We start from the raw sequence: 12,580 nt of genomic DNA, 5'->3' as shown, positions 1-12,580 counted from the left end.
GGCTGAGATGATTGACCTTCAACCACCACAACCGTCTTCCTTTGTGTTAGGTATGACTCCAGCCAGTGGAGAGTTTCCCCACTGATTCCCATTGACTTCAGTTTTCCTAGGGCTCCTTGATGCCACACTCGGTCAAATGCTGCCTTGATGTCAAGGGCAGTCACTCTCACCTCACCTCTGGAATTCAGCTACTTTGTCCATGATTTCATTGAGTGGTGGCACAGGCTCGAAGGGCTGAATGGCCTCCTCCTGTCGCTGTGTATATTGTGAAATAAATAGGGGGTGAAATTCACCTTTTTGGCAAAAACTTACTTGGGTTTCTTTGTAATTACTGGTGATGTTGTCCTGTCAGAACATTGCTTGTTTCAAAGCTTCACTTCCCCATAATTTTGTTAGCAGGTCGTGAATTATCAACAAATAAAAAACATTCACCTGTATTTTTTTGTTAGTAATCTCTTATTGCCATAATCAGCGATGTGGGCATCGCTGGAAAGGCCGGCATTTATTGCCCATCCATAGTTGCCCTGAGAAGTTGGTGAAACAGTTTGACACAACTGAGTGACCATTTCAGAGGGCAGTTAAGAGTCATGCACATTGCTGGGGGTCTGGAGTCACATGTAGGCCCAGACCGGGTAAGGACGGCAGGTTTCCTTCCCTAAAGGACATTAGTGAAGCAGTTGGGTTTTCACCACAATCAAGACAGCTTCATGGTCACCATTACTGATGCCACCTTTTGTATTCCCCTTTTTTTTTTGAAGTAAATTCAAGTTCTCAAACTGCCATGGTGGGATTTCAGCTCGCGTTCTCTGGATTATTAGTCCAGTAACGTAACCACTAACCACTGTCGACGCTTCTCTGCTCCCTTTCAGAGTGGTGGCCCTCAACGCTCCCAAACTACAGAAAAAGAAGCGGAAAAATCACAGCGACACTCTTTCGCTGGCCGAGATGCTCAAGAAGTTCCAAAGGGAGAAAGAAGCCATGAGAAAGCAGGAGACCACCGTGAAACCGCCGCCTGCCGCTCAGCCCCCCGAGCAGACCTCCAAGAACTCGGGCAGTTCCGAGTTCAACCTGACTGCCTCCGACCAGGTCTTTGCCATTCTGGGGAGCTCCAAAGAGAACGACTTGCTTCAGGAAGCTGCCAACGCCATGGAGTTGCTCGGGGACCTGGACATAGATAAGCTGCTGGCGGAAACGTCGAGCGGAAGCCCGGCCTCCGAACCCGAGGAAAGCAGCAACACCGCAATGTCTTCGAGCTTCACCTTGCCGGCCCAGAGCCAGAAGCAGGTGCCCGAGTTGCCGGTAGGGTTGTCTGCCCAGCTTGAAAAACGCATCCGTGATCTTAAGGCGCTATGTACCGTGCATTCGAACAACGAAACCTGCGTAAGTACTTTACTGTAAAATCATGAAGTGGCATTTGGTTATTGTTGAGGTGATCTTCTCAACGTCTTTGAGAGATCGATTCCTTTTTCCGATTTCCTGCCCCCCCCCCCCCCCCTTTTCTGAAGTAAAGCTGCTCCGGAAATCAGTGCCGCTGCATCACAACCGAAACAATCCTACCCACCAGTGTGGTCTTTACAGAGGGCGTCGCTGCGTCGTGATCAGAAGCAGGAACCCTGCGCATTTCTTTTACTTGCCCAGACCAGTACCGTCCAACACATTAGCACATGTGGCGAGTTGGGAATCCAGATGTGGTTTCTATTTAGTAACTAAAATATGATTAACCGACACCGTCGTTGGGCACATGATCTCAATACTCACTCGCACGCCGTATGTCTGTGTGTACTTTAACCGTTTGTGCGTTTGTTGAAATGGCCAAACGAGAGGTAAAGTTGCAAGTGTTTTTTGATCGTTGGGAGTGCTTTACTCCTTGGTTACTGAAAGGTGGTAGATGTTAAGTAAATATAAACGTAAAGTAGATTTACTTGTATTGTGTGAGTCTACCATAGAGCCCAGAAGGAGGCCCATCGTGCCTGTGCCGGCTCTCTGAAAGAGCTATCCAATTAGTCCCACTCCTTCTCCATAGCCCTGCAATTTTTTCCTTTTTAATTATATATCCCATTCCCTTTTGAAAGTTACTATTGAATCTGCTTCCACCGCCCTTTCAGACAGTGCATTCCAGATCACAACAACTCGCTGCATAAAAAAAATTACCTTCATTTCCCCCCTGCATTATTTGCCAATTACCTTGCATCTGTGTCCTCTGGTTACCGACCCTCCTACCAGTGGAAACCGTTTCTCCCGATCTACTGTTATCAAAACCCCTCATAATTTTGAACACCTCTCTCAAATTTTCTTTGCTCTGAGGAGAACCACCCCAGCTTCTCCAGTCTCTCCACATAACTGAAGTCCCTCATCCCTGGTACCATTCTGGTAAATCTCCCCTGCACCCCCTCCAGTATCTTGACATCCTTCTAAAGTGTGGTGCCCAGAACTAGACAGAATACTCTAGCTGTGTGGTCTAACCAGTGATTTATATAGGTTTACCGCCATTTCCTTTTGTACTCTCTGCCTCTATTTATAAAGCCACAAAAACAAAGCAGTGGGGCTCATTTCTAGAGGGGTGGAATTGAAAAGTAGAGAAGTTATGTTAAACTTGTATCGAACCCTGGTTAGATCACACTTGTGAACCGTCCTGGTCTCCATATTATAAAAAGAATATAGCGGCACCGGAGACTGTGCAAAAATTTTTTATTAGGATGATACCAGAAATGAGAGGTTATATCTACAGGAAACTCTTTTTTTTTATCCAGCACCGACGGGACCGGCGTGGTGCCGGTTTATCAAAAAGTCCGGATTACAGAGAGGTATAGTTAAAAGGTACGAGAGCTCCGTACACAGCAACAAATCCAGGCTTCCCAACAAGTGCAGGAACCCCGACCACAGACCAAGCGTCCCTGTTGCTCAGCAACAGGTGCAGGAACCCCGGTTACACAGCCACAGATCCAGGAACGGCCACTAATATGAAGTAAAACTTACCTGAACCTACTCCTGAATTTTGCCGGTTAAGAGAGATTTCCGGTTATTTTAGGTGCCGGTAAATCGAGAGTTTCCTGTATCTGGAAAGATTGAACCGGTTGAGGCTCTTTTCTCTAGAAAAGAGAAGACCGAGGGGTGACCTGACTGAGGCCTTTAAGATTAAGAAAGGGTTTAATAGGGTAGACATAGAGAAGATGTTTCCACTTGTGGGGGAGACCAGAACTTGGGCCCATAAATATAAGAGTCAGTAATAAATCCAATAGAGAATTCAGGAGAAACTTCTTTACCCAGAGGGTGGTTAGAATGTGGAACTCGCTGCCACATGGGGTGGTTGAGGCGAATAGTACAGATGCATTTAAGGGGAAGCCAGATAAACACGAGGGAGAAAGGAATAGAAGGATATGCTGATGGGCTTAGATGAGCAGGAGTGGGAGGAAGCTCGTCTGGAACATAAGCACCTGTTGGGCTGAATGGCCTGTTTCTGTGCTGTAATTACTTAGGTAATAAAGCCAAGGATCCCGTTTGCTTTTTTAACAGCTGTGGGTGCAAGGCATTTTCAACTAAATTTAGAGCATCTGACTAAAATAGTGTCACAGTAGCCTTGCCTGTGGCTAGTCAGCAATTGCTATTGGACAACACTGTCCTAATAAAAAGGCATTGTGGACACTTGGTGCCCTCAGTGCCAGCTGGTAGCCAGACTGAGAAGTGCTGAACCAACATGAACAAGAAACTTAATGCTGGACCTTCTAGTCTGAATGGCCTAGTGCTGCACTGGGTGGAGCCTTTACTCAGTAGCTATTGGGGGGCGAGTTATGGAAAGTGAAACAAGGAATGTAGGACATTAGAGCAGACAATGTATCTGAGCTTAGGGAGAAGTAGAGATCAGTAATGAAAGGGTCGCAGAAAGGCAACAGATCAAGAATGCTTATGAAAGTTTGGGCAGAAGGGGAGCTCCGGCAGCGCCTTGCTTTTAAGAGCGTTTCAAATACGGGTAGCACTGTAAATGGGGAAATAGCTGATGGACCTTTTCGCCAAAAGTAAGGGAGCTCATTGGCTTGACTTCCATAGTGGGGACCACGTTGGGCGTCTATAATAGACAAATTCAAGTATAGTCAATAGGAGTAGAAGCCAACATTGCAAATGACGGTGTGTTTATTAAACTGGAGTTCTTTGAGGATGTAATTGAATTGGATGCTGGTAATGTGATCATTGTTGTGTATCTTGGCTTTCAAAAGGCATTTGATAAAGTGCCGTGCAGCAGACTTGAGCCTGAGGCTGAAGCGCTCGGAATAAAGGAGGATGTGGTAGATCAGATGATAATCAGAAATGAAGGCTAGAGGTGAATAGTTGTTCAGTGTTTGTGTCGAAGGCAGACAAAGGCCATCAGCCCCATGCATGCTCACTCCCATCCTTTGCCTGATCTCGCCCCCAAGTCCCAACTTTCTCACCTCCCCACCCATCTCTTGGGAAAGGAAGAAATCCAGGGACCTGCAGCCAATTCAGGAGTCCTCTGCGAGAAGTTCCTCTTGATTCCTCATGGATGATCAGGCAAACCCCAGAAGCTCTGAAACCCACTGATTATTATGCAGAATGATCTACACTTGCCTTCCATCAACTCTTTTATCTAGAAATCCATCGATCACCTTTGTAAGGACTTTTTTTTTTAAAGTTCAATCTTCATTGCCTCTTGGAATCCTGTACCGTAGGTCGTTAAACCTTCCGGACATCCAACCAGATGCCCTGTTTCCTCATTTATATGGCTGGCCCCTAGTTCCATCTGTCTCCATCACCCCAAACATACTGTCTAGTTTTTTAAGGTGTCCTTGCCTTCAATAAGCTTAAATACCTGGCTGAGATCCTCTCTGAAGTCTCTGTCTGCCCAACAAGTAAAAACCCGAGGCATCAAGTCTGTCTGCAGAGCTCAACGCTCTCAAGCCAGGAATCATGCTCATTGCCCTTCTCTGCACCTTTTCTCGCGTCACAACGTCCTTCCTGAGTTGGGGGCTGGGGAACAAACTGGATGCATTGTTCCAAATGAGGACTTACCAGAGCCTTACCTAACCCTATTGCTGTGCTCCTGGTTTTGTCAGGAATGATTCAGGCAGTACAGCCCAGGAGCCTTTACCTTGCTGCAGCCTCCGGACACTGACCTTGAACTTCGAGGGGAGCAGGCAATGATTTCTCCCCCTCCATTATCTGTAGCCAACACCTACTCGGGTTGTATTCCACATCCTCATTAAGGGCAGACTTGTCCTTGTCGAAGGCCATTTGCTAATCATGGGCCCACTTCCCCATTCTATCCAAAACCCATTTGGAATCTATTACCCACTTCTAAGGTCCTGACTCTGCTACGCAATGGCAGATTGAATTAATGACTGTGCTCCCAATGCCCTCCTCTGCTCATTAATGAATATAATGAGCAGGAGACCTTGCCTCAACCTTGGGGCACCTGACCGATGATCAATTCCCAATGGAACGGCTACCGCATTTAAAGCCAGCCTTCGTATATGGTCCCTGAACTAGTCTACTCTAATTGCATTTCCCTGCTCTTTCCCTGTACCCTCTATAATATTTTTCTTCAATTGTTTACCTGATTCCCTGAATGCACTTGACCAAACTTGAGTGTCACTACGCGGCCCCGGTGACCGAGAGACGCAATCCTGTGCAGCCCTGCTCTGCGCCGGCCGGACGATCGCAGGGATCTATCCCCAGTCTCTGCTGAGTTTAGTTGATTTGAGCAGTGGCCCGGCCATTGACCTTTCAATGACCCCGGGCTGAGGAAAAATAATAACCATGGGCTTGCCGTCCCTGATTGCCTGGGGAAGCGGCTGTGCACAGATGCTGAATGAGGGTGGAATCTGGCTTGTCCGTGATGCACCGCGTGGCCGAAGAGTCCGCAGATACTCCCTCTCGGTTCACGCGGGCAGAATGGCCACGGGTGATGCAGACCGTCATGGGGCTGTACCACAGCAGGAGTCAGCACCGTCTGGACAGAGAGGGACACATTGTCACAATGTAGGGCAGCAGTTATGATTAAGTAAGCACTGGTGTATAGTAGATTTATAGATTGCGAGTCCGTGACATGATACTGACTTCCTATAAAGCTGTAATGAGACCACATGATTGCAGTCGATGAAGCACAGCTAGGACACCCCTTTGGGACCGTGCTAGAAGGGGTGACGGGCACTCTGATCGCTCATCTCCAACCACAAAGTCCTAAATCATGTTAAACTTGTAGCATATAGGATATGGCCAAACCCCCTTAGTCAGAGCTCCTAGGCGTGCAACAGAGCACCTTCCATTGGCCCATGCATAAGGCCCAGAACTAAACTGTGAGGTGGATTTATAGCAAAGGAGGACATGGTTACAGGGAGAGGGGCTCCGACCCACTCCGACCCTCTGCTCAGCCCTCTGAAGGGCCAGACAGCCCCACGGAGAGACATTTCATTTCCAAACCACCTTACACAAGGATCTACATTAAGCAGTTGACTTGTCATTCTAAAATGGCACACTACATTAATTATAAACCTCGCCTATATATATCTATCTATCGATATATATAAACGGATACTTCTGTCTGTCCTTCTGTCTGTCCTCGGGTGTGCGTCTGTCCGGCTATGCGCTCGAAAGTTACAGAGCGTACCTACGCGTGCGTTACGTCGAAACAAAGCTTACCTTTCCAAAACGGTCTTAAGCGTATTTATGTTTCGGCCGGACAAAAATCGCGCCCGCGGTATCCGAAAAACCTTCAACATTCCGCTCATTATCCACTCATTACCATAGAGTGACATTGAGGTCGACCAATCGTACGGTCGACCAACCCGATGGTCGACCAATCAATGCGTGGCGGGGGCGGGTTCATCGCATGTGCAGCCGGGCCCTCCTAGAGTCGAGTGACAGGACGATTGACCAATCCTATGCTTCGGTGACATGACGATCGACCAATCAGTGCGTGTGTGGGCGGGCCTTATCATTCTGAACTGAGGTGAGTGGCCGCCATCTTTATTCTCACCTGTGTGTTTATTTGTTAGGAGCGATTTTTTTTTTTAATGTGTAAAACGTAAAAACGTTAAAACACAATGAAGATGGTGTCCCATCTTCTTACCAGCCGTTTAAAAAAAATTAAAAAAAATAATAACTTTTGGTGTTTTCAGCAAGAATGCGCGTTCCTTCTCCGTGGCAGCTTTTTAAAAACATTAAAAAACTTTCAAGATGGCCTCCCATCTTCTTAACACCCGTTTATAAAAAAAAAAAAAAAAAATTCTGTTGGTTTCACAGACTGCGCGTTCCTTCTCCGTGGCAGCTTTTTAAAAACATTAAAAAACTTTCAAGATGGCCTCCCATCTTCTTAACACCCGTTTTTGAAAAAAAAAATTTTTTGCCCTTTCACTGACCCCCTCAAAAACACACCTCCCCTCCTCCCACTCTCCCTCCTCCTCCCCCCCCTTCTCACTCTCTCCCCCACTTCTCACTCTCTCCCCCCCCCCCTTCTCACTCTCTCCCCCCCCCCCTTCTCTCTCTCTCTCTCTCTCTCTCTCTCTCTCTCTCTCTCTCTCTCTCCTCCCCCCCCCCCCCCGGCATGCCCCCGGCGCCCCCGCCCCCCATCCCTCGCCCCCCCCCTCCCTCGCCCCCCCCTCCCCTCGCCCCCCCCCCCTCCCTCGCCCCCCCCCCCTCCCTCGCCCCCCCCCCCTCCCTCGCCCCCCCCCTCCCTCGCCCCCCCCCCTCCCTCGCCCCCCCCTCTCCCTCGCCCCCCCTCTCCCTCGCCCCCCCCTCTCCCTCGCCCCCCCCTCTCCCTCGCCCCCCCCCTCTCCCTCGCCCCCCCCTCTCCCTCGCCCCCCCCTCTCCCTCGCCCCCCCCTCTCCCTCGCCCCCCCCTCTCCCTCGCCCCCCCCTCTCCCTCGCCCCCCCCTCTCCCTCGCCCCCCCCTCTCCCTCGCCCCCCCCTCTCCCTCGCCCCCCCCTCTCCCTCGCCCCCCCCTCTCCCTCGCCCCCCCCTCTCCCTCGCCCCCCCCCTCTCCCTCGCCCCCCCCTCTCCCTCGCCCCCCCCTCTCCCTCGCCCCCCCCTCTCCCTCGCCCCCCCCTCTCCCTCGCCCCCCCCTCTCCCTCGCCCCCCCCCTCTCCCTCGCCCCCCCCCTCTCCCTCGCCCCCCCTCCCTCTCCCTCGCCCCCCCCCTCTCCCTCGCCCCCCCCCTCCCTCGCCCCCCCCCCTCCCTCGCCCCCCCCTCCCTCGCCCCCCCTCCCTCGCCCCCCCCTCCTCCCTCGCCCCCCCCCTCCCTCGCCCCCCCCTCCCTCGCCCCCCCCTCCCTCGCCCCCCCCCCCTCTCCCTCGCCCCCCCCTCCCTCGCCCCCCCCTCCCTCGCCCCCCCCTCCCTCGCCCCCCCCTCCCTCGCCCCCCCCTCCCTCGCCCCCCCCTCCCTCGCCCCCCCCTCCCTCGCCCCCCCCTCCCTCGCCCCCCCCTCCCTCGCCCCCCCCTCTCCCTCGCCCCCCCTCTCCCTCGCCCCCCCTCTCCCTCGCCCCCCCTCTCCCTCGCCCCCCCCTCCCTCTCCCTCGCCCCCCCCTCTCCCTCGCCCCCCTCTCCCTCGCCCCCCCTCTCCCTCGCCCCCCCTCTCCCTCGCCCCCCCCTCCTCCCCTCGCCCCCCCTCTCCCTCGCCCCCCCCTCTCCCTCGCCCCCCCCTCTCCCTCGCCCCCCCCCTCTCCCTCGCCCCCCCTCTCCCTCGCCCCCCCTCTCCCTCGCCCCCCCCTCTCCCTCGCCCCCCCCTCTCCCTCGCCCCCCCTCTCCCTCGCCCCCCCTCTCCCTCGCCCCCCCTCTCCCTCGCCCCCCCTCTCCCTCGCCCCCCCTCTCCCTCGCCCCCCCCTCTCCCTCGCCCCCCCTCTCCCTCGCCCCCCCTCTCCCTCGCCCCCCTCTCCCTCGCCCCCCTCTCCCTCGCCCCCCTCTCCCTCGCCCCCCTCTCCTCGCCCCCCTCTCCCTCGCCCCCCTCTCCCTCGCCCCCCTCTCCCTCGCCCCCCTCTCCCTCGCCCCCCCTCTCCCTCGCCCCCCCTCTCCCTCGCCCCCCTCTCCCTCGCCCCCCTCTCCCTCGCCCCCCTCTCCTCGCCCCCCTCTCCCTCGCCCCCCCTCTCCCTCGCCCCCCTCTCCCTCGCCCCCCTCTCCCTCGCCCCCCCTCTCCCTCGCCCCCCTCTCCCTCGCCCCCCTCTCCCTCGCCCCCCTCTCCCTCGCCCCCTCTCCCTCGCCCCCCTCTCCCTCGCCCCCCCTCTCCTCGCCCCCCCTCTCCCTCGCCCCCCTCTCCCTCGCCCCCCTCTCCCTCGCCCCCCCTCTCCCTCGCCCCCCCTCTCCCTCGCCCCCCCTCTCCCTCGCCCCCCCTCTCCCTCGCCCCCCCTCTCCCTCGCCCCCCCTCTCCCTCGCCCCCCTCTCCTCGCCCCCCCTCTCCCTCGCCCCCCCCTCTCCCTCGCCCCCCCTCTCCCTCGCCCCCCCTCTCCCTCGCCCCCCCTCTCCCTCGCCCCCCCTCTCCCTCGCCCCCCCCTCTCCCTCGCCCCCCCTCTCCCTCGCCCCCCCCTCTCCCTCGCCCCCCCTCTCCCTCGCCCCCCTCTCCCTCGCCCCCTCTCCCTCGCCCCCCCTCTCCCTCGCCCCCCCCTCTCCCTCGCCCCCCCTCTCCCTCGCCCCCCCTCTCCCTCGCCCCCCCCTCTCCCTCGCCCCCCCCTCTCCCTCGCCCCCCCTCTCCCTCGCCCCCCCTCTCCCTCGCCCCCCCTCTCCCTCGCCCCCCCTCTCCCTCGCCCCCCCTCTCCTCGCCCTCCCCCCCTCTCCCTCGCCCCCCCTCTCCCTCGCCCCCCCTCTCCTCGCCCCCCCTCTCCCTCGCCCCCCCTCTCCCTCGCCCCCCCTCTCCCTCGCCCCCCCTCTCCCTCGCCCCCCCCTCTCCCTCGCCCCCCCTCTCCCTCGCCCCCCCTCTCCCTCGCCCCCCCTCTCCCTCGCCCCCCCTCTCCCTCGCCCCCCCTCTCCCTCGCCCCCCCTCTCCCTCGCCCCCCCTCTCCCTCGCCCTCCCGCCCCCTCTCCCTCGCCCCCCTCTCCCTCGCCCCCCCTCTCTCCTCGCCCCCCCTCTCCCTCGCCCCCCCTCTCCCTCGCCCCCCCTCTCCCTCGCCCCCCCTCTCCCTCGCCCCCCCTCTCCCTCGCCCCCCCTCTCCCTCGCCCCCCCTCTCCCTCGCCCCCCCTCTCCCTCGCCCCCCCTCTCCCTCGCCCCCCCTCTCCCTCGCCCCCCCTCTCCCTCGCCCCCCCTCTCCTCTCGCCCCCCCTCTCCCTCGCCCCCCCTCTCCCTCGCCCCCCCTCTCCCTCGCCCCCCCTCTCCCCGCCCCCCCCTCTCCCTCGCCCCCCTCTCCCTCGCCCCCCCTCTCCCTCGCCCCCCCTCTCCCTCGCCCCCCCTCTCCCTCGCCCCCCTCTCCTCGCCCCACCTCTCCCTCGCCCCCCCTCTCCCTCGCCCCCCCTCTCCCTCGCCCCCCCTCTCCTCGCCCCCCCTCTCCCTCGCCCCCCCTCTCCCCTCGCCCCCCCTCTCCCTCGCCCCCCCTCTCCCTCGCCCCCCCCTCTCCCTCGCCCCCCCTCTCCCTCGCCCCCCCTCTCCCTCGCCCCCCTCTCCCTCGCCCCCCTCTCCTCTCCCTCGCCCCCCCTCTCCCTCGCCCCCCTCTCCCTCGCCCCCCCTCTCCCTCGCCCCCCCCTCTCCCTCGCCCCCCCTCTCCCTCGCCCCCCCTCTCCCTCGCCCCCCCTCTCCCTCGCCCCCCCCTCTCCCTCGCCCCCCCTCTCCCTCGCCCCCCTCTCCCTCGCCCCCCCTCTCCCTCGCCCCCCTCTCCCTCGCCCCCCTCTCCCTCGCCCCCCTCTCCCTCGCCCCCCTCTCCCTCGCCCCCCTCTCCTCGCCCCCCTCTCCCTCGCCCCCCTCTCCCTCGCCCCCCCTCTCCCTCGCCCCCCTCTCCCTCGCCCCCCTCTCCCTCGCCCCCCCTCTCCCTCGCCCCCCCTCTCCCTCGCCCCCCCTCTCCCTCGCCCCCCCTCTCCCTCGCCCCCCTCTCCCTCGCCCCCCCTCTCCCTCGCCCCCCCTCTCCCTCGCCCCCCTCTCCCTCGCCCCCCTCTCCCTCGCCCCCCCTCTCCCTCGCCCCCCCTCTCCCTCGCCCCCCCTCTCCCTCGCCCCCCCTCTCCCTCGCCCCCCCTCTCCCTCGCCCCCCCTCTCCCTCGCCCCCCCTCTCCTCGCCCCCCTCTCCCTCGCCCCCCCTCTCCCTCGCCCCCCCTCTCCCTCGCCCCCCCTCTCCCTCGCCCCCCCTCTCCCTCGCCCCCCCCTCTCCCTCGCCCCCCTCTCCCTCGCCCCCCCTCTCCCTCGCCCCCCCTCTCCCTCGCCCCCCCCTCTCCCTCGCCCCCCCTCTCCCTCGCCCCCCTCTCCCTCGCCCCCCCTCTCCCTCGCCCCCCTCCCTCTCCCTCGCCCCCCCTCTCCCTCGCCCCCCCTCCTCCCCTCTCCCTCGCCCCCCTCCTCTCCTCGCCCCCCCTCTCCCTCGCCCCCCCTCTCCCTCGCCCCCCTCTCCCTCGCCCCCCCCTCTCCCTCGCCCCCCCTCTCCCTCGCCCCCCCTCTCCCTCGCCCCCCCTCTCCCTCGCCCCCCCTCTCCCTCGCCCCCCTCTCCCTCGCCCCCCCTCTCCCTCGCCCCCCCTCTCCCTCGCCCCCCTCTCCCTCGCCCCCTCCCTCGCCCCCCCTCTCCCTCGCCCCCCCTCTCCCTCGCCCCCCTCTCCCTCGCCCCCCTCTCCCTCGCCCCCCCTCTCCCTCGCCCCCCCTCTCCCTCGCCCCCCCTCTCCTCGCCCCCCCTCTCCCTCGCCCCCCCCTCTCCCTCGCCCCCCCTCTCCCTCGCCCCCCCTCTCCCTCGCCCCCCCTCTCCCTCGCCCCCCCCTCCCTCGCCCCCCCTCTCCTCGCCCCCCCTCTCCCTCGCCCCCCCTCTCCCTCGCCCCCCCTCTCGCCCCCCTCCCTCGCCCCCCCTCTCCCTCGCCCCCCCCTCCCTCGCCCCCCCTCTCCCTCGCCCCCCCCTCTCCCTCGCCCCCCCCTCCCTCGCCCCCCCCTCCCTCGCCCCCCCTCTCCCTCGCCCCCCCTCCCTCGCCCCCCTCCTCGCCCCCCCCTCTCCCTCGCCCCCCCTCTCCCTCGCCCCCCCTCCCTCGCCCCCCCTCCCTCGCCCCCCCCTCCCTCGCCCCCCCTCTCCTCGCCCCCCCTCTCCTCGCCCCCCCTCTCCCTCGCCCCCCCTCTCCCTCGCCCCCCCTCTCCCTCGCCCCCCTCTCCCTCGCCCCCCCTCTCCCTCGCCCCCCCCTCTCCCTCGCCCCCCCTCTCCCCTCGCCCCCCCTCTCCCCTTCGCCCCCCCTCTCCTCGCCCCCCCTCTCCCTCGCCCCCCCTCTCCCTCGCCCCCTCCTCTCCCTCGCCCCCTCCTCTCCCTCGCCCCCCCCTCTCCCTCGCCCCCCCTCTCCCTCGCCCCCCCTCTCCCTCGCCCCCCCTCTCCCTCGCCCCCCCCTCTCCCTCGCCCCCCCCCTCTCCCTCGCCCCCCCCTCTCCCTCGCCCCCCCCCTCTCCCTCGCCCCCCCCCCTCTCCCTCGCCCCCCCCTCTCCCTCG

General features: G+C 61.1%; 1 protein-coding gene across 6 annotated transcripts in view; it reads left to right on the top strand.

Annotated features, from left to right (window-relative positions):
* The window catches only part of LOC147098788 (ubinuclein-2-like), a 106,305-nt gene that overhangs the window by 37,179 nt on the left and 56,546 nt on the right, over positions 1-12,580 (top strand). For all 6 annotated transcript variants that reach the window (XM_085969474.1, XM_085969472.1, XM_085969470.1 and 3 more), the window contains exon 6: positions 870-1,380. In XM_085969474.1, coding sequence (XP_085825600.1) covers positions 870-1,380 — 511 coding nt within the window. The remainder of the gene's footprint in view (positions 1-869; positions 1,381-12,580) is intronic.

This window comes from Somniosus microcephalus, chromosome 28 (assembly GCF_052327205.1).
Source record: "Somniosus microcephalus isolate GS21.2 chromosome 28, FLI_Smic_1.0, whole genome shotgun sequence".
Taxonomy (NCBI): Eukaryota; Metazoa; Chordata; class Chondrichthyes; order Squaliformes; family Somniosidae; genus Somniosus; species Somniosus microcephalus.
This window is presented reverse-complemented; position numbering and strand designations above follow the sequence as displayed.